Source organism: Procambarus clarkii, chromosome 22, assembly GCF_040958095.1.
Source record: "Procambarus clarkii isolate CNS0578487 chromosome 22, FALCON_Pclarkii_2.0, whole genome shotgun sequence".
NCBI lineage: Eukaryota > Metazoa > Arthropoda > Malacostraca > Decapoda > Cambaridae > Procambarus > Procambarus clarkii.
This window is the reverse complement of record NC_091171.1, coordinates 26,569,916-26,597,766: the sequence shown is the minus strand read 5'-3', so window position 1 is coordinate 26,597,766 and position 27,851 is coordinate 26,569,916. Positions and strand designations below refer to the sequence as shown.

Here is a 27,851-nt window from a genome sequence, read left to right as displayed (position 1 = left end):
CATAAAACTACCTCAACATAAAATGATGAAATAAATTATACCGAGGAAGTTGAATCTCTTCATTGTAGTATACTGGGAAAGTGGGTAGCACAAGACACTGAGTTAGTAGTACAAGGTGGGATACTATGAAGATGAAATTAGGTACTTCATTCTTCTACTTTTGAATAAAATATAGGTTGGACAATTGTTTAATTCATTAGGGAGTGAGTTCCATATATTGGGTCCTTTTATTTGCATGTTTTTTTTTTTGCATAGACCCAGAGTGGCTTCTCTGGGGTGCTGGGACCAATGCAGAACTATGATGCCTGAAGCCTGCAGTCACGAAAACCTGAAATTGCCGGATCTGGCAGCAAATGATCTACTTTCACACATCAAAAAGCATGCACTCTGAAGCCTTCTAACTATTTTTTTTAATAGCATGTTACTGAAACAATATAGAGTTACTAAGTGGTAGTAACTTCTATAGAGTGTAGACAAACTTCCCTCCCGACAATTGGCTTCTTTAATAATATCTAGGATTTGTTTTAATCTGACACTGATGGTTCTGTATAGTCTACAAGGTTTGGTGCCATCTTTTAATAATTACTTAGAGCACTTTATTCTTAATCAATTTTCCTCACTGATGGCCACTTACAGCTGGCTGGAGCCGGAGAAAGATGAGGCCTCGAGCTGCGCGACGGTGTCGGGGAGGGCAGCTCCTGCTGTCTCCGGCAGGAGGAAGGTTACCCCCGCTGCCATCAGGCCAGCCAGACCGCACACTAACGAGGGAGCAGGCTCCCACACACTGCGCTGTGATGGGCTCACATCTTATTAGTTAGCCTCTAATTTGGATTTTGTTTAAAGTTTCCATATATGTTACTAAGTGTATTGAACACATTCTTCCTGAATGCTAGACCCTTTAGTTACTATGGACGGAATATACAAAATATGAGATTGTTGTACCTATGAAAAATTTGTTTCATACTGTGTATTACTAATGGACACATCAAGTGAAACAGAGTAACCATAGACTTAACGTGTTCTAGGCTTAACATACTCAGTCTTAAAGCCTAATTCAGAAAAAGGTCGGTTCGGTTGTTTGTTTCTTTATCGGACCCACAACAAAATTTATAGTATAAAATGTGAACCATTTTTGGGTACAGTATATATTTTGTACTTCCGTTCATGGTACTATTCAAATTTTATCTGCTGCCCAAATGGCAACACCAGCTCCTGCTACCAGATTAGTTTTGATTATTATACACAGATCACTACTTACCATAGTGTCCATCAAGTATGGGGCGAGGATAGAGCCCAACTTGGATACCATGGAGGCCGTGCCCAAACCTCTGATGCGGACCTCAGTAGGGAAGAGCTCTGCGCCATGAAGGTAAATGATCTGGTAGGCTGCAGCGATGGCCAGCTTACCAACCAGAGCCAAGATCATCACCAGCCACACTCTACCTAAACAGATGCAGTCTGTCACATCGTTACTAAGATGAATGCTAAAATTATTTTACAAGAAGCTAACTAGAAAATTAATTCAATGATGGAATCTATAAGTTAGGGCAGTATTAATTTTGAAATGTACTATTTTCTCTTCCCCAATGCTGAAAATCTGAGGGAAAAGACTTGGCGGCCAGAATTGATATTACAAAACTGATTTATTGGAATAGACTATAAAATAATTTCAAAGTTCGATTATTTTCTGTGACGTATAAATGCTGTCATAAACGGTCCAATAGGCCTTCTGCAGGTTCCTTGATTCTTATGTTTTTTAAGACTTTGCCATCTGTAAGATTCTACTTCAGATTTATCCCTAACCCTACATAGTATTAATTAAGCATCTTGAGTGTTACTTAACATTGTAACTACCCATTAATCGTGTAATAACTATCATTTTATCATGCAGGGTCTCGGTAATAGTTGGGTTCGTTCTAGACTCACAATCGGGAATCCCGGGCAGCACATTTTCTTTCACCTAATGCAGCTATTCACCTAGCAGTAAGTAGGTACTCGGGAGTTAGTCAACTGTTATGGAATTGCATCCTGGGGAGAGTCAGTAGTTAAACCTTAGGTGGGGGGGGGGGGTAAGGGACCTCGATATAATCCTAACATGCACAGGCTGCCTGTCCCCGACAAAATGAATCATAATTCTTGCTATCACTTACTGGCCGGAATGAATGTGAGAGCGAGGAGCGCGACTCCTGTGACCGTGAAGCAGATGATGTTGGAGAGGCGTCGACCGAGGTGGTTGATCATGGGGATGGTGACGGTGGAGCCGGGGAGCTCCATCACGCCAGACAGGGCCATGTACACGAAGGGGTCGGAGCTGTAGCCCTCTCCTCCCAGGGACAGTCCCAGGTACACCAGCCCAGCCGTGAAGAATATGGAGTACACCGACAGTGTTATAACTCGCATCTTCTTTGTTCTGTTAAGAAAGGAAAAATATGTAAGTGATATGGGACGTTTTGTAAGTGAGCAGCTGCTTGCTTGTCGGGAAGAGGGGCCACGCAGTCTGCAGGCCGAGCTTATATAACCTCATATCTATCAACTAGACTGGCCTACCTCCCCTCCATCCCTCTGAACAAGCTGCTCGACAGGAATCTCCCCACTATCATCGCAGGAGACCTGAATGCCCACCATCAGGCCTTATTCAACGCACCTGCCAGGCCAGACCTCAAGGGCAGGCAGCTCTTCAATCTAATGCAAAACCGGGACCTCTCCTTCCAAGGCCCCCACTTTAAGACGTTCTTTGCGGGCAACCAGAGGGGCACCCCTGACATAGTGCTGACCAATAGAGATTGTGACCTGTTCCACTGCAGAGTAACCCCAGGCAAGAACGTGGGGTCGGACCACATCCCTGTGGTCACATCCCTCCAAGCAGCCCCCTTCAGATATGTGGCACCACCCAGGCCCAGACTGGGAACCATACGTGCCCGTGAATATGACACCTTCCTTGCTGACGACCCCATCATTGAGTTCGAGAACCTCCCAACCCAAACAATCGACCAAGCAGTAAACACCATCCACAACCGGATCCAGCTTGCAACCGAGGCCACTTGTGAAATATCCACCACAAGGACTTACCACCAATATAAGCCGACCCGAGAAATCAGAGGCAAAATGAATGAGTACCAGCGAGCCTGCCAAAGCCACTACCAAACTGGCCAGCCACCAGCGTTGACCCTACAAACACTCAGAAGGGAAACCATAGACCTTACGCTGACCCACAAGAGCCACATTTGGGGAACCCTAGTGAGACAGGCCAACCAGTACAAAAGGGAGCCGGGTACTTTCTGGCGCAAGATCAGACAGCTCCTGGGATCGGTTAACCCCAGCCTCACCCACCTTGTACACACATTCCTTGACGAAGATGAAGAGGAGCAGCAAGAAAAAATAGAAGACCCACAGGATCAGGCTGACCTCATGGGCGCAGCCTGGAAAAAGACACTCACAGCTTCAAACAGCAGAGCCTTCAACAACACTCACTTTGAACGTGTCAACCAATGGACAACAGAAAATGCCGCCTCCCTTAACAGCACCCCTCTGATTGACCTGACAACCCTAAAAGATGACCACCCTCTAACAAGACCCATAACTATGCTAGAGATGAGAGGAGTCATCAAAAGCACCAGAGATAAGGCCCCTGGACCATCAGGGATCAAAGCGCTGCAAATCAAACTTCTACCAGGCAATCTTATGCAATCCATACTCAACCTATTCAACGCTATGCTGGCATCGGGTCACATTCCTGTAGCATTCAAGTCAGCCAAGATGATATTCATTCCCAAACCCAAGAAAGACCCCCACCAACCTGGCAACTACCGACCAATCTCCCTCTTAGACACGATAGGCAAGTGCTTTGAAAAAATCATGTCAAACCGTCTTAACTACTACATGGAGTACAACAACCTCTTCACAGAAAAGCAGTTTGGCTTTCGAGCACATAGATCAACCCAGCACGCAATTAACATCATCTACGACGCCGTAAGCTCAATTCGAAAGCAAAAACAGGTAGCTTTGATTGTAACGAGGGACGTGCACAAGGCCTTCGACAGCTTGTGGCACGATGGTCTTGTGTACAAAATAGCAGACTTACCAGCGCAAAACTGGACCCTCCTCAGGCTGATCAGAAATTTCCTTAAGAATAGGCAAGTTACCCCCAGCTTCAAGGCAAAAGAGGCCGCAGCCTTCACCCCAACAGCTGGAGTCCCCCAAGGATCATGCTTGAGCCCGGTTCTCTTCAACATCTTTGTAAATGACCTACCCCAACCAGAGTATAGGGACACCATTATCGTACAATTTGCGGACGACGTAACACACGTAATAACATCTAACCCTAGCATCCAAGCGGCCAAGCATGCAACTGTAACCCGTAAGGCAAACGTAGAACTAGCAAGGACTGCTAACTGGGAAAGGAAATGGAGGATCACCACTTACCCAGAAAAGATCCAATTAAGCACTGTCGGCTGTATGGCCTTCTCCATTGAAAATGAGGGGGGAATAAGAATCAGGGGTGAACCCATAGCCATCTCAAACTCCAACACAGTGCTCGGGTACAACTTCAACAGGCTACTCAACTCCTCCCAGTACGTATCCCAGAAGACAGCGATGGCCCGGGGCTCACTGGCGAGGCTCTTCCGTTTCAACCAAGCCCCATCCCACATCAAGCTCCACCTGTACAGAATGATCATAAGGCCTAGCTTGGAATACCCCTACGTTCCCCTGAACCTCACCAACAAATCCAACATGCTGAAGATTCAACGAGTACAAAACAAAGCACTTCGCTTTGCAGAGGGCCTGACTCTGAGGGACAGGGTAAGAACTGACCTGATCCATGAGACGCTCAACATGAAGCCAATGAACATTAGGCTCAGCTACCTGGCCAGAAGACAGCTGTACCGTATGAAGAACATGTATGTCCCAGACCCAGAAGATCCCTTCGTAGCAGAAAACACCACCAGCGACTACGAGATCCACGAACCACCACACAGAACCAGAAGAATCACTCTCCAACAAAAAGTGATCAGACATATCCATGATGAGGCCTTCCCAAGCCCTCAGATACTAAGCGGTCTGCCAGACGATCCAGATGAGTGGCCCATCCCGGACCCAATCTACACCAAATGAAGAATAAAGAAAGAAAAAAAATAAATAAATAAATAAATAAATAATAAATAAATAAATAAAAAAATATAATAATAATAATAATAATAATAATAATAATAATAAAATATATATAAATAAATAAAACACCTACAAAAAAAATATAAAACCAAAAAACCATTTGTGGTGGCGTCAGAAGTGTAACTACCCTGATGTTTCTAAGATTAGCCTCCTTCAGCCAACTCCATCGGCTCTAGTGCTTTAGGACACCAACAAGGTCACAAACACTAGCCCCCCCAGCCAATGTACTGACAACCCAACATAACACATACGCAAACAAACAACACATACAAAAATGTCAACCCATGGTGGACAGGCCACCGAACTTTCAAACCTCCTCTCTCTCTACACCCGCATCCTCTTCCTGAATTTCATCTCCCCATCCTCTACCTCCCCCATCCTTTCCATTCCCTATGGACATCAATCCGAAATATAACCTCGGCCCGTTGCGCAGCTTGGGCGGTTAAAGTCAGCTTCCAGACATACGTTTTCTCTTCCTCGGAAAACCCACCGTTTTTGGGAAAAACAGTGTTCTTATTTAGGTTAATTATTTATATTTAATTTTAATCATTGAAAGTTCATAGTGATCTGTTGACACGCCAGAGCCCAAAAGTGCAGCATTACTCACCATCCACATATAGAGGGTTTTGGCACCTCACAATGGCATAGCAATTCTCAAAATTTAGCTTAATGTCACAACTAAAACAGAGAGCTAAATCTGACGCATTAACAATTGATTTTTTTACTTTAAATGACAAGACTTGTTGCAATCCATCTTTGGCAGTGCAAAAAATTTCACAGCCACTGATAATTTTATTCTTCAATAAACCGATCCCAAATCCTTATCCTGGTCCCTTCCAAGTGATAAGAGTCGCAATGGTTTGACGCTTTCTCCTGATAATTCACCTTTCTCTTCGATAATCCTAAAATAATTAAGATAATAATAATTATATTGAACCAGGCCAGATAACTTACCTGACGAGTACAGTGAATTCGTTAATAAAGAGTCCGAGGTAAGCCAGAGTCCTTTACTGGTGGAGGCGGGCTGGCGGGAGTGCTGCTCCGCGCACCTCACGCGCACACAAACAACAGAATGAAGGCAAGTTACACACACATGAAGGATGCACAGAAACTAAAATTATACACCCCCCCCCCTCCCAATAAAAAATTCATATATAAAAGTGACAAGCAGTAAAATAATAACTGAAGTAACTGTGGGATTTTCACTTTTTAATCCCAACTGCAATTGCGAGCAATTGACCTCTGGGGGTGACCTCACCCCAGAGATCATGCTTATCTCTTCCTCCTCGCTGATCTTCCCTTCTTTCCACGCATGCATGTTACAACTGTGTACTCCCTGAATCTCATTTGCTATGGTGTAATTGCTTAATTCCTTTTATATAATTACACATTAGGCATACGGCGACCTCCGCATGATTTATATATTCCTGGAGACGTGGGCGTTTCTAAACGACACCCGACATGCCAGTCTTCCATCCAGAGGTAGGAGATCTGGGCCTTGTGCACTACTTGGGTGCTCTGTGCACTGCAATAAGCCATTCAAGTCAGCTGTGGGAGAATCTTGTGAAAACATTCTCTCACAGTGACATATTGCTGCAAATGGGTGCTGTATGGGTGGATATAAATAGGAGCTGCCTCGGATGGGCCAATAGGCCTTCTGCAGTTACCTATATTCTTATGTTCTTATGTTCATACAGCAAATATTTTTTAGACCATCTTTCCCTACCATTGTATAAACTGTCACACTACTAAATTACTCCTTTGAATTGAAGAATCCAAAATAAGGAATTTAAAAATATGCTTCCACTAGCTCTGAAAAATAAAATGTATAACAATCTATATCTATAAGAAAGAATATCTGTTTATCAATTACCCAAGGATGGGGACCAGATGATTGAGTCATGCCTCACCCAACTTTGCAGGGGAAATGGTCCGGGGTACGGGACAGACATAGGCGTGTCGGTATCACCAGATTTGAAGAGGGAACAGCGTGCAGGTTCACAGTCTGACTCCCACAACGACTTTTGTTATTACCCACCAGCTACACCTTGCTAAATATTTTGAAAACCAAAAATCTAAACATTTATTTTTCTTATGGCAATAGACCATTATTCACTGATCTTTGAAAAATGAACATAAATATTCTGCTATTTATACTTTGGCCATAGTAGCATAACACAGACGATCCTCCACTGGCTTAAAAGACTTTCTCAACCCATGCTCCTTTCTCAAAGCAAACAGGCACCTAATATATTTTGTGAATATTTCACACTGCTAAGCTCCTCCCACTGGTGGAGCACCCACACGCCATTGGTAGACCATTATATTATTATATAAGAGAGAGAGAGAGAGAGACAGAAAGATAGCAAAAAGACAGAGGACGGATATAGACAAACAACACAGACGGACAGACATTGGCAGACGGAGAGAAAGACAGATAGAGGCAGAGAGACAGAGCTAGGAGTGAAGGAAGGCGAAGGAGAATGTTTGAAGTGAGGGAGAGAGGTGGTGAAGGGAGGGGCGGGAGGGGAGGTGAAAGAGGGGGAAAAGATTAGGAGGGTGGAATAGGGCAAGGAGTGCGAGAGGGAAGAAAGGTGAAGTAGGTGGAAGAAAGGAATGGTGAGGGGGGAAGAGAAAAGGAGAGAGGTAAGAAGGGGAGAAAATTAGAGAAAGGAGAGATAGTAAGAGAGGGGGGGATATTGAAAGACTGATGAAAAACAGGGAGATTGGGAGAAAGGGGGCATGAGGAAGGTGGTAGAACCCCCCCCCCCCCCCCCCAACCATCACCACCACCATCAAACAGTTAACCAATCCGGCCTCTTTAACAGAACATCACATTTGACGTATAAATCCCTTAAGGACAAAAATTAATGTACTAAAAGTCATAGCGGCTCTCAAAATTGACGCAATGTCCCGTTTTCCACTCGTGGGTACTCGGTTAGGTTAGGTTCGGTACACTTAGTTCATCAATTAGTGACGTTGTGAACGCTCGAGAGAACGGGCCATTCAAACACCATTTAAATTTCACACTAGGTTTAATATCGTCGATATTTATTATTTCAATTACTTTCAGTTCGTGCCTAAATGTTCCGTCTTTAGCCATAAGTTCACTGAGAGGATGAGCGTCTCCTCCCAACAAACCCAATTTTAATGAAATCTGGCTATGAAAACATTAAAATCCTTTTAGTATTAATATACAACACGACCCTGTCTTGAGCGACATTGAAGAGGTGATATGAGAGCGGGAAGATCATAGGGAGGGATCATAATATTATAGGGAGGAACAAGGTGTTCTTCTCTGCAAGGGCGAAGTATAATATAGTATAGAAATATACAAATCTACAAGGGTCGTGATGAGGATTCGAATCTACGTCCGAGAGCATCCCAGACGCTGCCTTAATCAACATGGAATAAGAATTCCAACCAGAAATTCTACTGAATTTACTTGGATCCTGCAGCCTCTCCGAGACACAAACCAAGAGTTTACACAATTCCTCCATGCACTCGAACTATGTCAATAGGCCTTGTGGATGTGTTCATTTGATGCATCACACTATTGTGATTTGTGTGTTTAGAAATATAACTCACGATAACGTTGCTGAACACAAATAACCCAATCCCACGCATATGAAAAGAAAGGAAAATGACGTTTCAGATCGTCGTGGACCCATATTACAGGAGACTGTTTCCCTGTTAATAGTTAGCTTTGCGAGTTTAGGGAAGGGGAATGGCGTGTGATGGCTGGAAGTGGCGACAAGACATTACCTCGCTGGAGATATCTTCCATCATGGCGAGGAGTTGGTCCCGGGGCGGAAGTTGGACGTTGTTCCAGCGGGCGGCCTTCTCCAGCACCTGGAGGGCGCGGTCATGGTGGCCCCGGACCATCAGCCAGCGCGGCGACTCGTCAATAAACCTGAAAAAGAACATCATCAAAACCCGACCTGGAGAACGTGTGCAATATGAAATACAAGTTTTGTACCTACATTTCCCTTCTAAACATTAACAGATCATTCCGTCCCTTAACTTTGGTAACTGTAATACTCCAGATAGAACATTCCAGCATCTGTGGTCTAAATATGACACAACAAGGCCTTCTAGCTTCTCAGAATGTGACAACCCAAATTCAAAATCATATGAACTAAGAGTTGTATAACTATTACATTTATTGAACAGATTAGAATAGTTCTCAATATCCCTGCCCAACTAATTTGGCTGGACGGCAGAGCGCCGGTCTCACTTCATGCAGGTCGGCGTTCAATCCCTCGACCGTCTAAGTGGTTAGGCTGCCCAACCACTTCGGCAGCCCAAGCTTTAACTTTCAGGACCAAAGGGTTTGGAGAGCTGGAAAATGAAGAACATGAGGACAAGGATGATATCTCAGGAAACAGAAAGAGGACGGCGGCGAGAAGGGAAGAAAGATCAGTGGCCTATCCACTGTGGATTAAAGTGGATAGGTGACTATCCAAGCGGACCTGTGGTCCGCTTCACGTAGTAGTTGATATTTAGTTTTCATTCTTTATACATCAACTGTCTACACGGCGGCTTGGAAGGCTTAACGGCTAGCTGAGGGCGAGGAGGAGCTCAATCTTGTCAGTGGTGGCTTGATGGAGTTGCTGTCTTGGAGGTTATGTGGTGTAGATGCCAGGTGTTGTAGGCTGAGTCTTCATTCCTCTGTCTTCTTACTTCTTACTTCTGCTGGTTTGTCTTCTTCCTGCTTGGTTCGTCAGATTTATTGGCGGTCTTGCTTCTTGTAGATAGTTTGAACTGGTGTTCGAGGCTTCGTTAAGTAAGAAGTCATTCAGGCTGAACTTGTAGTTTCGATGTTTAGGTGATGTTGTTCCGACAGAGATATCGTCTTCAGATGAGTCCGCCGAATCAAAAGCGCAGACCAAGTTGCTTGCAGGTTGGTTAGTGCTTGGGTACTTCACGTTGATTTGTCTTCTGGCTTCAGAGCATCGTATTGTTGGCAACTTTGTTTCTTCTGGGTCACCATCTGCTTCGAGAAACTGTTCTTGACCTTTTGGATACCGTATGTAAAAAACTGGGTTGAAGTAATCTTCTCTTTTAGAATGGTGAGGTCGGTGAAGAGGTTCCTAGTGGAGGCTTGAACAAACATGGGGTGTTGGTATTTGGTGGTGTTTCTTGTACTTATGATCCTATTGCACTCATGTGTCATTTGTTGTCTGGTACTAGCGTTGCCGCCGAAGGGGGCTGAAATGTAGAGGACATAGCAGCTCAAGTGGTTGGGCAGGTTGGGTTGGTTAGGCACCATTCCTTTCCTCCCCGTCCCATCCCAAATCCTTATCCTGATCCCTTCCAAGTCCACATAGTCATAATGACACGGCGCTTTCTCCTGATAATTCCCTTTTCTTTAATATCCCTGGATTGCAGAAACCTTAAAAAGTTGTTAAGATTAAAATTGTATAAAATAGCCACAGGAAAACTCTTGGTCCGGGTTCGATTCCCGGTGGAGGCGGCGACAAATGGGCAAAAAGTTTCTTTCACCCTGATGCACCCTGATTTACTAGCAGTAAATAGGTACTTGAGAATTAGACAGCTGCTACGGACTGCTTCCTGGGGGTGTCTAACAAAAAAGGAGGCCTGGTCGAGGACCGGGCCGCGGGGACACTAAGCCCCGAAATCATCTCAAGATAGCCTCTTGGGAACTATATTTCAGTGTTATCCAATAGTCGACTAAAATGTAACCAACCTCAACAAATGTTATAACAAGGCAAATATTACATATTGGCTTCAGAGCATATATAACAAGAAACACCATATATAACAATGCAAATATAACAAGGCCTAACAAACAGATATTAACAAAGTTTTCGATTGGGCAGCAGAAAATAACATGATGTTTAACGGTGATAAATTCCAGGTACTCAGATACGGCAAAAATGAGGATCTTAAACATAATACAGGGTACAAAACACAATCGAATCTGCCCATAGAAGGAAAACAACATGTCAAGGATTTGGGAATAATGATGTCCGACAACCTAACGTTTAAGGAGCATAACCAAGCAAGTATTGCGTCAGCCTGAAAAATGATAGGATGAATTACGAGAACCTTCAAGTCCAGAGATCCCATCACAATGGTTGTACTCTTCAAATCACTTGTGTTGCCTCGTCTTGAGTACTGCTCAGTACTCACTTCCCCCTTCAGAGCAGGAGAGATTGCTGAAATTGAGGGAATACAGAGAACATATACAGCACGCATAGACGAGATAAAGCACCTAAATTATTGGGATCGTCTCAAAGCTCTCCAAATGTACTCACTAGAAAGGAGACGAGAGAGATACTAAATAATATACACATGGAAAATACTGGAGGGACAGGTCCCAAATCTGCACAGTAAAATAACAACGTACTGGAGTGAACGACATGGAAGAAAATGCAGAATAGAGCCAGTGAAGAGCAGAGGTGCCATGGGCACAATCAGAGAACACTGTATGAACATCAGAGGTCCACGGTTGTTCAACGTCCTACCAGCGAGCATCAGAAATATTACAGGAACAACCGTGGACATCATCAAGAGGAAACTAGATTGTTTCCTTCAAGGAGTGCCGGACCAACCGGGCTGTGGTGGGTATGTGGGCCTGCGGGCCACTCCAAGCAACAGCCTGGTGGACCAAACTCTCACAAGTCAAGTCTGGCCCCGGGCCGGGCTTGGGGAGTAGAAGAACTCCCAGAACCCCATCAACCAGGTATCAGCCAGGTAAGGCATTGGTTTAATTTTCATTAAGATTGTAGAATGTAGTCGCAGATGTTCTTAAAATCTTGCCCCCCTCTCATCACCCCCCCCCCTCTCCATCTTGCATACTTAACAGTTTGTAAGGTCTCTTTGGCAAACGTACATTCCACCTGCCAGCACCATTCGCAGCTTCAAGGACACGAACGACAGAGTAATGAATCGTAAGGAGGAATAAATACATCAGGTACATTAGCTAAGTGGCAGGGATAGATACGGTGTGTCCAACTTTCCTACCTAGGTCGTGCTTTAGGTCAGCTCTAGGATATGGTACGTTTTCGATAGCACATTGTGTCCAATAGTAAGGAGACGCCGAGGACGAAGGGTATACGCTAGGAGTGACTTGTTACATTTTCTGGCGGAATGTTTTACGTCGAATTTTTCAAGTTGCAAAGCTGAAGTGCAACACAGAAAGCATTAGCGGTAGAAGACCATCTAGTGAAGTTGATATATGGGCAAGAGTAGCAGCTAGTGTGGTTGCTTCGCAGCCTAACCTTCTAGGTATCCTACGATGTTCTGAGAGCGGTCCTTGTCTGTAAGACTCAACAGTGCTTGGGGTAAGAGTAGAGTAAATCTCAAATGCAGTCTTGCGCTCTAAGCGACTTTGTGACCCGTAGAAGTTGTCACAAAGTAAGGGAGTGCAGGGCGTATGTGGTCGCCCATTACTCCGTAGCCTAGTGCAATACAACAGTGAGCCTAGTCCCCGAGGCTCAGGCAGTGCCTGAGTGTAGCAGTTTATTCACCAGTGATAGTAAGCAGTGTAACGTGATGGTGAAGAAGCTTGGTAAGCCAGTGTCTTGGCTACAATATATACCCGAGACGTTATTAATGATATAACTACTGTGTTGCAGTGCGGTTACCTGAAAATCAGGGCCAACTGCTTTACTCCAAGTGTGAAGAGTCAAGTGACGCCCTAAGTCTGGTATGGGGTCGTGAACAGTATTCACAGTTTTAAGGGAATACCTCTGGATCTTCCTGCCGCAGGATTGCAGTTTGTCAGTAGCCGCAAGTCAAAGGGGACCGAAAGCAGGCGGCAAGTTGTACCGCCTATCACTTACAATAAATAGGATTCGGTTTGATCCAGTTTGAAGGATCCTCCTCTTCCCCCCCCCCCCCCTCACCCCCGGCAGTCAGTCACCAAGTATAGGCATTTAAAGATAGCTGCCGAGTGGACATTTAAACCTATGCCATGTAGGGTTTTTATTTATTGCATATTATCTCTTATTAAAACCGTGCTTCTGTTCTCCATTCTGTGCTTCTAATTATATGCCTGATTTTCTTAAGCCGAATTATTTATACAAAATATACATAAATCCGTGAGGAACTAAATTTTGTGTGTGGGTGAGGTGGGAAGACAACTACTTGCTATACTACCTCGGAGGGCCCTGGAGATGCGTCAAGCAGCTGACAACAAGGCCAAAATTCCAGAGCGAGTCCTGATCCCCCACGACACTGTCGACGAAGTGCCATAGGAGAGGTATATATCAATGTACGAGTTCATTAAGGGCACTTAGTCTCCCCTCAGGTATTGGTTTATTAATCGAAATCCCGATTTTGTCAGTTGAGTCATATTGTGAGCACTGGGTGACGGAGCTCCTATACTCCCGTTGTGAACAGTTAATCTGAAGCCAGAGTGTATTCATACACATTAGGCTTATATCGAGGTCCCTTTCGCAAGGACGAATTACTGACCCCACTCAGAATGCAACCCCACAACAAGCTGACTAACTCCTGAGTACCTATACATACTGCTAAGTGAACAAGCCATTAGGCGAAAGGAAATGTGCCCAACCATTTCTGTCCCACCAGGGATTCCAACCCGGAAATCTCGATTGTGCGTCGAGAACGAACCCGACTGTACTACCGGGACGGGAGTTACAGGTGACCGGTTTCCTGCTCCTGTGAGCCGAGAGGACGAGAGGTACGCCGTCCGGATCATCGTCTGAGCTTCCCATTCTGCTTCCCTCCGGTCGCGGGGGCCTGTAGTGAGTTGGTTCCTCCGCGATCACGACTGGTCTCCCTCTTATTTATTATTAACATCTATATTGACAATATTTAATTACAATTTTGCCTAATCTGAGGATTTCAATTAAGTCTTATTAAAGTGAGGATAATGCTGGTATTCACTGTCACACAGGACAGAGGTTCCTACACAAGACCTCTGGTCTAAACTGTAGGCTGAAGCACATATAATATCAAGGTTACAGTCAATGTTTTAATGTATGAATATGTAAAATCAACTTTTTATTGTGCACTGCCACACAAGGGCAGGGATGGGTTCATAAGAGATGCAACTTAAAAATAATAAAATAAAATTGTTCTTCATTCTTTAAAACGGACAAGCAAATTTTGGATAAATTGTTAGGATGTTGTCCAGTAAACCAAATTCAATGAAACAGTTACATAATTGGTGGTACAATAGGCCAGGAGGTCTAAAATCTTTTACTGTCTCACATTCAACAACATACTGTTCTGGTGAGTGCATTAAAGGTTTGTTACAGAGTATAGAATGTTACAGAGTATAGAATGTGAATATTCTGGTAGTGGCTCAGCCTCATTAACCTGTCAGATGTGTCTATAGCCAAGGCGAATTCGCGCAATGACTACATCACATTGCCTGGTCCGGTTACTGTGCTGACCATACAAATACCTATTATTACAAAACTTGTCATAACTTTTAATTAATATTGCAGGTTTCAGGTCTCTGGGCATTTCTTTGTTCTTCTAAATCTGAAGTAATTTCTTTAATTCGTATGTTTCTAATAATTGTATTAGATAATCCAAAGTCATAATCAGTGTTTTCTTTCCTGCAAGCCTCATTGGCCAATCGATCTACAAAGTCATGTTTTCCAACTCCAACATGGGATGGGATCCACACAAATTTTGTACAATAGTTATTATCATTGGAAAATATTACATTCCATTTAATATTACAAGCTACTTCAGACCCATTGTGATGGGTTATTTAAGGACTGCAGAGCACTTTTAGAGTCACAGAATATCACTCCACCACCATTGAGCTTAAGGTACTCAGTGGCTAGATAAATACCCAAAAGCTCAGTCTGTGTCGTGCTTGCCCAGTTGTTCAATCTCTGTGTACTAGACATAATCATTTCATTCCCTTTATATACTGCACATGCACAACCTGTTCTACCAGTGCCTAATTGCACAGAGCCATCAGTAAAGGCATAGGATTCAGTTGGTTTGAGATTTTGAAATTGACTGTCAATAGCTTCTAATGTCTAGAAGCTTCTAAATCTAATGAAACATCTGATAGTTTCAGTGCTACACATTTGTTTGACACTGATGGGAGTATAATGTAAAGAGACCTGCACATCTTACCAATGGGGAATATAGTGAACAGTTTTATCAGGATTAGGACACACATTCAGTTTCATAAGATTAATGGCACAACCACTGAGCCACACACTGTAAGGAGTTTTTTGCGGCGGATTGAGGGAACAGTCAAAATTGTTGAGAATGGATCGCAATTTAATCTGAATAGACCTGGGGACCATTATTTTTTAACCCTCTGTGGGTGCTTTACTAAGAGGGAGATTATGACCTTAATCCCACGAGGAAAAACTAGGTAAGCACACTGGCTGAAGTGCCACACAGGATCATTCGTCTTATGCCAGTTCACGCACTTATTCGCAACCACAATGTCACCTGTTACCGCCCACAATCCCACCCACTCCCACCTGTTCACGCCCACAATCCCACCCACTCACATCTGTTCCTGCCCACAATCCCACTCTCTTGTATCTGCTTCTCCCACAATTCTACCCTCACACACAATTCATTTCTTACCAAACTTAGGTCGAAAATTTCATCCAAATATCTATAAATCGGCATTTGTTCTTTGCTACAACGTTCAGGGTAAGCTAAAACTTGAACTAATTAGAGTCAAAATAGTGCACGTAGCCTCACACCTTCCAATAATACTAAAAATGTTGAATATGGCTAAGCAAAAGGTAAATCTTACCAGAGTGGAGGAAGAATGAAGAAGGAAGGTATAGTGACGGTGAACATGAGCCAGCGCCAGTCCCTGATGAGGTAGGCCAACCCGCCCCACCACATTATAGCCAGCGCCCACGGCAGGAACACCAGGATGCCCACTGTCGATCTGTAGCGTGGCTCACACACTTCCATCACTGCACACAAAAATATATACATTATAGCTACCATTATTAATTGAGAATATAAAAGCACTTCAATTGTCCTCAGACGCAGTTGGCTCAGTCGCGACAGTCCCTGGTGGCGCAGTGATAACACTCGTCCAGCGCCTCGCAAGAAATTTGGTCTAGGTTAGTATTCTGGCCGAGGAGGATTGACTAGGCCCCAATCCTTTACTGTTTGCCTCTGTTCACCCACCCATTGGAAACCTGGTTATTAACCAATTGTCATGGACTAGCAGCTATGGGAAGGGAGAGCTCTCAGCCTGCTAGCAGGAGTCAGAAGTCGTCTACTCCTGTACCTACGAAATAAGATTATTGAACTTGTTCATTAAATATTTGGGCTTTGGTGCCTTCTTTCGATAATTACTTACTCGGACATTTGGCCACATTTCTTTACACCTGAGGCCTCTGTTCACCTAGCAGGGAATTGGTACCCAGAAGCTAATGTTCTAGACTAGTACCTGACTATCTACATCTATATTAAGAAATAATGTTTGTGTGTCTGTCCAACGTTGGATGCCAGATACTTAGGTTTAGTTTCACCTACCTTTCACACTTGAAGCATGTGGGGTAGGGGTGTATCATAGGTCAGTCGAGGTTGGCCCAAGTGAAATGCTTTAAGAAATGTTGACATTTATAAAGCGACTGTGACTCCATGAGAGTTTCATGGAGTTTAGCCTGAAATATTGGTTGCGTTTCCCATGGAGTTGTTCAGTGTTTTGTAACTAAATTTTCCATCAGATTGGAGAAACAGGGATGAGGGTAGGAAGAGGGATAGAAGGGGGAGATGGGAGGGGTGAGTGGTGTAGAAGAGGGGGGAAGAGACAGACTATCTATATCACACGGCCAGGTACCCATTCTAGTTTGCTATAAGCCAAACTTAAAGCTGAGGGTGACATTTTTGAGTTATGTACCCTGCCTATGGTATTCATAGCATAATCTCGGAGAGTGCATTTATATTACAAGTATTCCAGACTACTCTCTGGAATATTGACCAGTAATCAGAAATGTGTTCTAAATGAAAAGTTTAGTGCCAGTAGAGGAATTGTTAAATGGCTAAGAGCAGTAATGGTTAAAGAGTATTACACAGGTCATGTGTGTGTTTGTATTACACTACTTCCCGTTTTCTTTATAATGCACTCTAATATAATTTTTTTTAGCCCTCTCCGCTATCAATATCCACAAGAGAGAGAATGAATGTCTGTCTGTCTACTTGATGGCCTGTCTAAGGTTGCAGTTAGCCTCATGAACGTTGTATGGTGAATTGTGATTGTATGGCGTGTTATAAGATGGCAGGGGGTCGACCCCCCCACGCCTCTCCTTCAATAGGATTGGCTCCTGTAGCAACAATCAATGATTCCAATGACACCTGAAATATGGGTTTGATTGTCCACAGAGTAATAACAATAGACTTGAAAGTTATTATCTATGTTGAATCAACGTCAGAAATTTTAATTCAACATCGATAATGTTGATTGGGAAACCACTTTGGCTCGACGGTAGAGTGACGGTCTTGCTTCATGCAGGTCAGCGTTCAATCCCTGACTTGCATGAAAGTGAAAGAGGCTTGAGGTGTTGGCTGAAAGCTGCATTTTTAAAATACGTTTTAGATGAAAAATCGAATAGAGCAATACAAGGATTTGATCTGGATACTCCCAGCCACACACCTTAACCCACTAATTTATAGTATATTGTGGTCTGGAGGGTTAAGTGCGTGGTACCCAGGTTGCAGGTTCGAATCCCCGCATTGCTGGAATTTATTCTCTCATTGATCTATCGCGTTAATGTGATTTCCTTCGGTACAAGTTTTAGTATTATGATGTACTTTATGTGGGGCATGTTAATATATTTGGCATTCATAATTCCCTGTAATTTGTAGAGTGCTGATACTCCAAGTGAATAAGTTTGAGAGAAACAGTTAATATCTTATACTTCCTCATCACCAGGTGTTTGAAGTAATTTATTTATGCTGTTTCTGATCCCTTCTGCAATTACCATGGACTCATAAAATCGCACTATATTCATGGTAAAGTATCTCATCTCTGTTATAGTGTATTATACTGGTTATAGTATTATACTGGTTATATCTTAATTAACTGGTGTTTTAGTCCTTTTCTATTTAATTAATATAGTAGTTAAATATTTCAGCCTATGCTGTAGTTGTTGCTGAAGCCAAATTGGGGATGACAGACAGAGGGTTGTAACAAGAATTACTAATGAACTATAACAGGGGCAGGGGGGGAGGGGGAAGGAAGAGGGGGTGGAAAAAGAGTGTGAGAGAGAAATTCTCCCGAGCACTGCCGGGTACCCCTTCTGGTAATCTATATGTGAGGGATCGGGGCTAATGCTCCAGAAACTAATTAATATTGAGGTGGATCTCCAGCCCATCTAACGAGCCATAACTCATGACATTGTCATAGGCTGCAATGGAGTGCAAGGAAAAGTTAACAATGTCCCAATAATAATGGACGAGAGATAATTATGCCCAAATTTTGTGACCTAATGGCCACATCTCTGGCAGAAACTAAACAGCTTATCCACCCACAAATGATAACATAACCCATTTCAATTATAATGCATAAAAATCCTGATTATTTTGTATCGCCATCCAGTGACAGCTTGTGGAAAAATAGAATGGAGGGACTGCTGCACTGCAAGCTTAACACAAGAGATAATTAAAAGAAAAAATAAAGAAAGATATTATTAAACAAAAGGCATTATTAATAAACACGGAGTAACTGAGCTGCACCAAATGCAGCTCAATGTTGCCAGATGTAGCACCAATAAATCCTACATTATCGTACAGCATGAAACTTTTGTTTTTGTCTCGTTTTAATTAAAATGTTCAAAATTCTAAATTATTTTAATAATTATTTTGTATCAATTTATACACAAACTGTGCAAACTGACATATAAAACCACTAAAAGTGTTAGAAGCCACTTGCCTAAAGAGAATCCGGACTGTAAGGATGTCGGGTGCATGAGTCCCATGATGAAGCGCAGGGTCAGCAGAGCAGATATGTTGGGCAGCCACGACAGACAGTTTCCCAGAATGATGTACATAATCATGGCGAACGTCATCATTGTCTTTCTCCCATACCTGCAAGAAGGATACACTTGTCACCGTTCTTCCACTTGGACTGGCCAATAGAGCGACGGCCTCTCCTTTTTCAGGGTAGGTGTTCGAATCCCGAAAGTCCTAGTAGTTGGCCATCGATTCTTCATCCTGGCTCATTATCCTCATATCTCATCTAAGTGTTATTTTGTCATACTGGCTTAGTGTTGTCTCTTTTAGCTTACCTTCGTCACAGGAAGACCAACTGTAGTCACTATGCTACGTAAGTTTACCCCCTTGATCAGCGCGCGAAACTGAGAACTGACACTGTTCTCTCAGGTCGTGGAGCTTTATCAAGCTCGATCATAAAGCATTATGCTAGATATTAAACCAGAGGTCTATACATCAAAATAAAAGTATCTATAATAATTATGGCACAAGTGTAGTCATATTGACAGCAACATCACAGCTAGTTTATAATATCCAGCCGACTGCAGCAGCCAATCACAACTACAGTTGCCAGAGGCCAACACTAAAATTTGTACAAAATATTACCTTAAAATGTCGGAAAAATACTGAAAACAAATTAAAATTTATTACAAACAAAATATTTTCGTTGTTTTTACCACAGATGTTTCTTCATGTATCAAGGAGACTATTATAGTGTGTGTTGGTGGTGTTGATCCTTCTTTCTGGACAACCCAACCCACGACTCGGTAGTGTTTATACTTCACTAGATCACACTAGGCGCTTCTGGCTCTTGGAGAGGGGCTCAACGTCACACGTTTAGGGGATGCGGCTCCAACACTTAGCCTCGTTGTCACGTGCACACACCCATTCGAGCCGCCGTGACTCCCAACTCTCTCCTTATGTGATATGATCTCCTCAATCCCCTTTGACTTACTAGTTTTCCGTCCTACCCTGTCCACAGCAGTGGTTCTTGGTTCTTTCTCTCTCTCTCCTTCTTTACTACTTCCTGGGAAGCCTCACTAGGACAAGGGCAAACACCAGCAAATTTAAATACATTTACTGGACCAAACACATACACAATACATACACACATACAATAATAATAATGAATCCTACTCTCTGTATTATTTCAGTCAGGTTGCACTCCAACACCATCAGAACTCTATCATCAGCTTATCAAGTGGTATCCTATCTCCTGGTTCACCACCTGATACTATCAACCTCCTCAAGTAGATCAAGTCTTATAATACAATGTTGCCCTATCAGCAAGAAAATATATATATATCTATAAACATGTACAAGGAAAATCAGCGTATGAGTGCAATAACATATATATATAAGTATAAACGTTCCTTGATACACAACAATGATCAATCGATCACCCTATCAGTCCTAGAACACGTACATCTGTAGGTAATCCAGCCTACGACTGTAACTCTATACTTCAGTACAAACACCTTGGTACAAAAATGGAAAACTATCACTCGCCTTTCACTGCGTCTTACACGCTAAAGACAAACACTATCAACTCCCTACAAGTGATCATTTAGAACTTCCCTTCCACATCTGGAAGTTCACAACCCTGATCTCTTCAGGTTCTTCTGGGCTTCACTACCAGGATCCTCTGCAGGTCCTCCAGGCTGCTACCATGAAGTTTCCTTGAACAACTATGGTGCTTCACTACTTCTACTAGGGTCCTCCACAGCTCTCCTGGCTGCTACACCATGAAGTTTCCTCGAACAACTATGGTGCTTCACCACCTCTACAGAAGCACGTGACACTCCTCTTCACTGCTTCTCCTCACAGCTCGAGGTCCTCTCCTCCACTACCTAGGAGTCTCATCAATTACTCCCTCTGTACTGGCTTCGAAGTTCTCAGCAACTTCTTCCCCAAAAACAAACCTGCAACCCATTGACACTCCAATAAAAATGTTTCCCCTTAAACACATAAACAAAAAATAATCACACAATATGTTTGCCTCCAACATCTATCTGCTCTCTACATACTGTGAGAGTGGACTCCCCCGTTTTGGGGCGGGTCCATGCTCCACCTCGCCCGGTGGTCCTCACTCACTCAGGGAGGGTCCTCCGCCGCCAGGAGCTGGGCTCCGTCAGTTGGCTTCAGGCGGTCGACGGGAGAGGACACGCTGCTCGTCCCTCCAGCTGTCTCTCTCATCTCCTCATCTCCGTCCTCTCATTTAGGCTTCCTGCCTTACCAAAACATTTCTAACTTATCAATAAACATCGCTACTGTCGCTGGGCACACGACCAACTACAAGCAATCACTATGAACTGGCTTAAATCGTGCTTACCACAGATTGTCTGGTCGAGGGCGCTCCTCCCTCTGACTGAGGCTGGTCAGGGCACTCCTCACGGCCCACGATAATGTCTCTGGGCAGCTTAATAAACACTCCTCGCCGTCCAGGACTTGAGACCACAACGTTCCCAGCTCAATTCCACAGCTGGCACGTCTGCACACTTCTCTTCTCTTGGAGATATATCACCAGGGGGGTCCTTTCTGACGGGAGCTCAAACAGAGCGCGGCTTTCCCCCTGCGATGTCTGGCCTCAAGTGAGGGTCAAAGCCTTCCAGAAGCGAGCCTCACGCCTCCAGCAAATTATCCATATCTCCTAACCAGTCATTTATCTGTTTTCTTATTCACTGCCCATAATCTTAAACTCCGTGTAAAATTTACCCAATTATTTTTACATATGAATCTTCATGTCTGTATTTCCGACCTCCTAGTCAGGTCAGGCTTGATAGAATAATTCTAAAAGGGGAGACTCGTTTTTCGGCTACCTGGGATCATAACAGAGATCTACAGCTGAGCATTTCACTAAATTTATACATTTTATTTGCGGGCATCTAATTAGTCTTTCAAGAACCACCCAACAAAAATAGGAACCCAAAGTCTGACCAAGTTTCCTTACACCTGATGCCTTTGTTCACCTAACAGTATATAGTTACCTGGGGGTTATAGGCTTCGTTTGCCGATTGGATCCTGCGGAGTCGTTGACTAACAGGCTTCCACTCTCCATGCTTAGCTAAACGAACTAGAGGGTTCAGTTCGTGAACCGATTATGTGCCTCTGTAATCCTTTACATCACCGCCCACGGGATGGGTATGGGGTGCATAATAAAAAAAGAAATTGAATTTGGGATGTTTTTTAGTGACAAGGTCGGTGGTCTTTATTTTATAAAAACAGCCCGAAGCCAACCGAAGGAAAATTGGGAGGACCTCGATAAAAGAATACAATATGATACAAGGTATGTTTCCTGACAAAATGAATTATGTGAGCATTTGAGAACATGCTGGATGACATCCACGAGAGGACTTTTTTAAATTAGTTATTTAGCATTTGAGTTAGTTGAGTTGAGTGAGTTAGCGTTTGAAAAAATGAAGGTATAGTGTCGTAAGCAAATAGTACAGGTATATAAAGCATTAGGCAAGTCACTGATGTATATAAGAAATGAGAGGAGTCCTTAAGTCTTGGTATGTGGGACCCCTGTGGTTAATGGGAGAGAATATGTCATTGATAACTACGTATTGGTGACGTAGTCATGAATACGACTTAATAATGGTCGAGGACGGACCGAAACGTCGTCGTTTCTTCATCTTGAAGAAACTCAACACCTTTCTCAATCAGTTTAAGATAAAAACGAAGCACTACCTAATAAATTCCTTGTAACCTACCTTACCCCTCTATTGTCAACCCATGTCTGTTTTTTTAAACAACGCTGTTTGTCGACCTAATTGTATTTGTGCTGCTTTTTCAGCCATGTTCCCCCCTTTTTTATCTTTATTTTTATTTGTTCTCAACACATTTTATTCTTTATACTCAATTAGTATTAAGTTTTAGTCATTAATGTTTTTCCTGCCCGAAACGCATTGCGTAATAGTGGCTTTAGGCATTGTATGTACTAGCTCTATCTATAAATCGATCAATTTTTGTAAAATCTCTTGTATGTATGTACCTTACCTGAATAAACATTTATTTATTTATTTATTTATTATCTTCTGGTGTGTGGTTTGGTCAACATATTGCTGACTATTCTAGAGATGACTATTCTACTCCTTTAACCCATGTTGCATAACTAGAGCCGTCAGTGTAGTCAATAGAGAAATCCTGTAACCCGTGTAGTAAGGATGACAGGGGCCGTCAGTGCATGACTGCAGCAGGAAAAGTTAATAATTACCTGTCTGAGAGCCAGCCGTTGAGTGGGGAGGCGACGCAGGCACCGATGTAGTACATGCTGGTGTACGTTGGCCTTAGGGACTTGTAGTTGCACACCAGCTCGAACTGAAACACACTCTAGCTGTAATGATAACCAGCTTCCCCTTACTTAGTGCTATAGTTCAGCTGCTCTAAGCTAGTTTTATAGAGTAGCTTTTCTTTAGTTAGAGAACTGTATAGCAATTCTTCCCTAACAGTTTTTGTTATAGTTTAAAGAAACTAAGTATAGTAAGGTAACATCCAATAACAAATTACATGTCTTCAGAAGAGAATGTACCAAAGCATTACTCTCTCACGTCCGAAAACAAAAGGCAAGTTGATAGTAAAATAATCTTAATGATATCCTGGCTAAGATTGTAAATTTCAAATTGTTTGCCAGTGAACTCAGTCTAAATGGAACTTACAGACATTACAGTTTCATAGTACACACAAAAATTGATCCTTTAAAATACTCTAGAATCATAGGCTAACAAATTTGAGTATATTAATAAACTTTGGTTGTGGGGAGTTATGTCTTCATTCCAGCCTACTAAGTTGCCTGTCGAGTCATGGCATCAATTAAACCTTACTAAATGGGTTTCGTAATACAGTTTGGTTCGTTCTCTACTCGTCCCAGGTTCAATGCCCGGGCGAGACAAATGGTTGGTCAGGTTTCCTTTCATCTAATCTCTGTTCACCTAGCAGTAAATACGTGCTCGAGAGTTAAACAACTGCTGAGGCGTTGCATCCTGCTTTCGGAAGGGTCAGTCGTTCGACTTCGGGGGAAGGGTCTAGCCCTAGCTTCGGTAGGGGACAGACGTGTTGCCTTGGCGCTCCAGCAGTTGGTGTTGTTTACCAGTTCAGCCGGTTGGGGGCGGGTGTGTCTCTGCCCGCCTGTGCTGACGTGGCGTTACGATGGGGGTCTCTCTCCCCCCTGTCGTCCAGGCTCAGTCTGTGGGATTAGAGTTCTCTGTACGGGCCGGTTACCCGGAGATTGCGCTGGCTTGTGATATGCTCTCTGTCCCTGTGTTTGAGATTTATGGGGTCGAGTTGGTAACGGCCCGTAGGGCGATTGTGAAGTTCACAGAGGAGGTGGCGTATCGCGATTTTCTCCGGCGATATGAGGGGCGGACATTACCCCTGCCGGATGGTGCGGGTACTGTGACCCTCTCTGATAGAAGTGGTGAGCTTACTTACGTCAGTGTGCATGGGGCTCCTTTGGAGTTTCCGGAGGGTCTGCTACGGCGGTATTTCGGCTGGTTTGGCGCAGTAGTTAGTGTGAGGGTGAACGTGGTGTCTTCCAGTCCTCCTAAGGGTGTGAGGGCTAACATTCGCACCCTGGGCATGAGACTCCGGGCGGATATTCCGTCCTCTGTGCGCCTTATGGGGTACAGCGTTCGGGTGTTTTACGCCTGCCAGCCGCGGACGTGTTATCGTTGTGGTCTTTTGGGCCATCAGGCTGCTGCCTGTTCTGCGCCTGCCGTTGCACCAGTGAATCTCTTCAGTGAGGAGGATTTTCCGCCGCTTCCTGTGGGGGATGATTCGGTGGATGTGGACGTCTCTTCGGCTGAGGAGGTGCCCTCTGTATCAGCTGTTGCTCCGCCTGTTACGCCCCCTCTTGTTATCGCCTCTCCTCGGGTGGTTGTGTCCTCACCTAGTGCTCAGCCTGTTCCGGCTGGTGTCCCTGAGCCTCTTCCATCTGCCGTCTGCTCGGGCCCCTCGTCTTCCAGTTCTTCCTATGCTGCGTCTGTCCTGGTCCCTGCACCCTCGCCGTCTGTGCTGGGTGATGGGGTGGCTGCAGAGCCTCCTGCTGTGTGTGGTCCGGTTCCCCCCGTGGTAGAGGCTGCTGCCGTTCTGCGTCGGGCGTCGGTTCGTCCGGCTAGTGGTGCCCGTGCCTCTGGATCTGCTTCCGGCTCTGACGATATCCTGCCGGAGCCCAAACGTTCCAGGCGTTCGTCTACGGCCTGGGCTGATGCTGGAGACTTTAGTGACTGTGGGTCTTCAAGTGTTGACGGCGTGGATCCGGCTGAGTCGTTGTCTCCGCGGTTGGTGGTGGCGGAGGTTCATGTGCCTGCTGATGCTGATGCCCGTGTCTCGGGTGTGTCTCCTGTTTCTTCCTCGCCCGGGGGCTCTCCGCAGTGGGGTGTGGTGGCTTCCGCTGCCAGGGATGGTGCGGATGCTGGTGCTGGGCGTGGCCTGGTGGTGACTTTACGTAAGGATACGCACCGCCATGATTCACTGCAGTCGTCTGGTGGTGTGCCCATGGCCGCTGGTGCCCTGTGGTGGTGCCCTCTGTTGAGCCCTCTGTCGAGCCCCCTCCTGCAGTGTTGTGCATTGAGGACCTGGAGGCCCGGGTTGCCGAGTTCCTGCTGCTTGAACGGCCGGAGGACTTTTCTGGTGGGCGGGTTCCGGGTGTATGGGATCGGGTGGCGGCTACTGGCGTCCGGAGGGACACCATGTGGGTTCCACATCTGCGGGTGTTTGTTTCTGGGGTTCCGGTTCACATGGTGCCCCCGGTGTTAGGTCACGCCTCCTGGACAACGTGGCTGCTTTGGGAGGCGTTCAATGTGTGGTTTCCACCGGATATGTTCCCGGGCAAATATGTACGCTGATTTCATGTTACTGTAGTTGTTGTTTTTGTTGGTATTCTTGGCTAGTTGGGTGCTGCGCAAAGTGTCTTGTTATGTTTCTTGATGTACTTTATGTTGTGTTTTCTTCTCGGTCCTTCAGGCCAGTGCATGTATGTTGTTGTGTTTGTACCTGTTTTGTTTTCTGATTTGCGTGGTTTGCTTGTTTATTATTATTGTTTATTTTGGCCTCACCCTTTGTTTGTTACTGGGCGGTTGGTTTGGTGTGTGTTTTTATTCCTGTATTGTTTCTGTGCTGTACGTTTGACCTGGTGTTTTCATATTGCTTTACCTGTTGTCCGTGTTTGTTCTTTATGTTTTGTTTGGAATGTATTGTGATTGTCCTGTTATGTTTCCTGTTATGCCTCTTGATGTATGTTTTGTTTTATGAAGGTTTGGTTTTGTGATGTTACTGTGATTGCTAGTTTGCCATTGTATTATGTTTTGTGCCTTGATATATACTGTATTTTTGTATGCATTTCTCGTGTTTGTGTTCTGTTGTGCTATGCTGTCGGCCCGTCTGGCCGGTGGTCTATTGTTTTATTTTGTTCTGTTCTGTATTCTGTGTTGTTTTTATTGTATTTAAATTGCATGCTTTGCATGTAAAAATAAAAAAAAATAAAAAAAAAACTTCGGGGGATGGGGAGCTAAATACAAGTATACATATATATATGAGCTTCCTGTCCACCGACAAAACAATTCAAACACAAAAGGGCCTTCAGGACTTACAATACATTATATTGTAGGAAATACCTACAGTAAGTAAGAAATACCGTTAGAGTAAGAAATATATCGACACATTGACCACTAAAATATCTATAATGAAAACTAAATGTGTCTCTTGGGAGACAAAACAAAAATAATCACCTTTCTTGCCAGCGTGGTCAGTCACATACAGAGTTACACTAGGAACTCTCAATAATGTGATATATCTGCGAAAATAATTACGGCGCGCGTCTGAGGCTACGCAGAACGCTGGTTCGATCCTCGTCCTGATTCAAAGATTTACCCAGTGTTACCTGACCCAGCAGGCGACAAGTGAGTGCACAGGAAATTCAAAACTATCATCACTATAGCGTGGGAAAAAATCACTATTCAAACACTACATCTTTATAGGCCTACCCCACACATGAAATTAAAAGCTATTGGCGACATTTCGGTCACTTTAAGAGGCTTCAAGACGGACCGAAACGTCGTCACTTGCCGCGCAACCCGTCCTCGACTCAAGATTATTACATCCAGCGTTCGACCCCACAGACGCATTCATCAATGCTGTTCATTCAAAACGGGAGTTTTCTCAAATATATATATATATATATATATTTGAGATATATACAAGAGTTGTTACATTCTTGTACAGCCACTAGTACGCGTAGCGTTTCGGGCATACGAAAATCCCTGGAATACGATCCCCATGGAATACGAAGAATCGTTGTTACAACCAAGTACACATTTTACTGTTGCGTTAAACATAGTCTACAGTTAAGGATTTGCGCCCAATAAATCCTCCCCGGCCAGGATATGAACCCATGACAAAGCGCTCACGGAACGCCAGGCGAGTGTCTTACCACTACACCACGGAGACTGGTCTCCGGATATAGATATAATATCTGGGATATAAATTAATATAATAATATATTAGCATATTGTGCATATATAGGCATAGGTTTGGTTAGGTATTTAGGTTCTGTTGGTTATTATTTGTATTTATAGTACGTTGGTGAAGCATTTATAGCAACCCGTCCTCGACTCAAGTCCATTACATTCAGCGGTCGACCCCACAGACGCTTTCATAAATTTTAACATGCTGTTCATTCAAAACGGGAATTTTCTTAAGTATAAATTAATGTTATAATATATTGGCATATTGTGTATATATAGGCATAG

The 27,851-nt window shown here is 43.9% G+C and overlaps 1 protein-coding gene across 1 annotated transcript in view; it reads right to left on the bottom strand.

Moving 5' to 3' along the window:
* Positions 1 to 615: 615 nt before the first annotated feature.
* LOC123758385 (organic cation transporter protein) overlaps positions 616 to 27,851 on the bottom strand; it is a 44,607-nt gene continuing 17,371 nt past the window's right edge. Inside the window, exons 5-13 of the mRNA XM_069329133.1 lie at positions 23,321 to 23,424; positions 19,046 to 19,200; positions 15,908 to 16,076; positions 8,885 to 9,082; positions 6,557 to 6,694; positions 6,124 to 6,174; positions 2,151 to 2,410; positions 1,259 to 1,443; positions 616 to 789 (exon numbers count right to left, since the gene is read on the bottom strand). Coding sequence (XP_069185234.1) covers positions 631 to 789; positions 1,259 to 1,443; positions 2,151 to 2,410; positions 6,124 to 6,174; positions 6,557 to 6,694; positions 8,885 to 9,082; positions 15,908 to 16,076; positions 19,046 to 19,200; positions 23,321 to 23,424 — 1,419 coding nt within the window. The 3' untranslated portion in view covers positions 616 to 630. The remainder of the gene's footprint in view (positions 790 to 1,258; positions 1,444 to 2,150; positions 2,411 to 6,123; positions 6,175 to 6,556; positions 6,695 to 8,884; positions 9,083 to 15,907; positions 16,077 to 19,045; positions 19,201 to 23,320; positions 23,425 to 27,851) is intronic.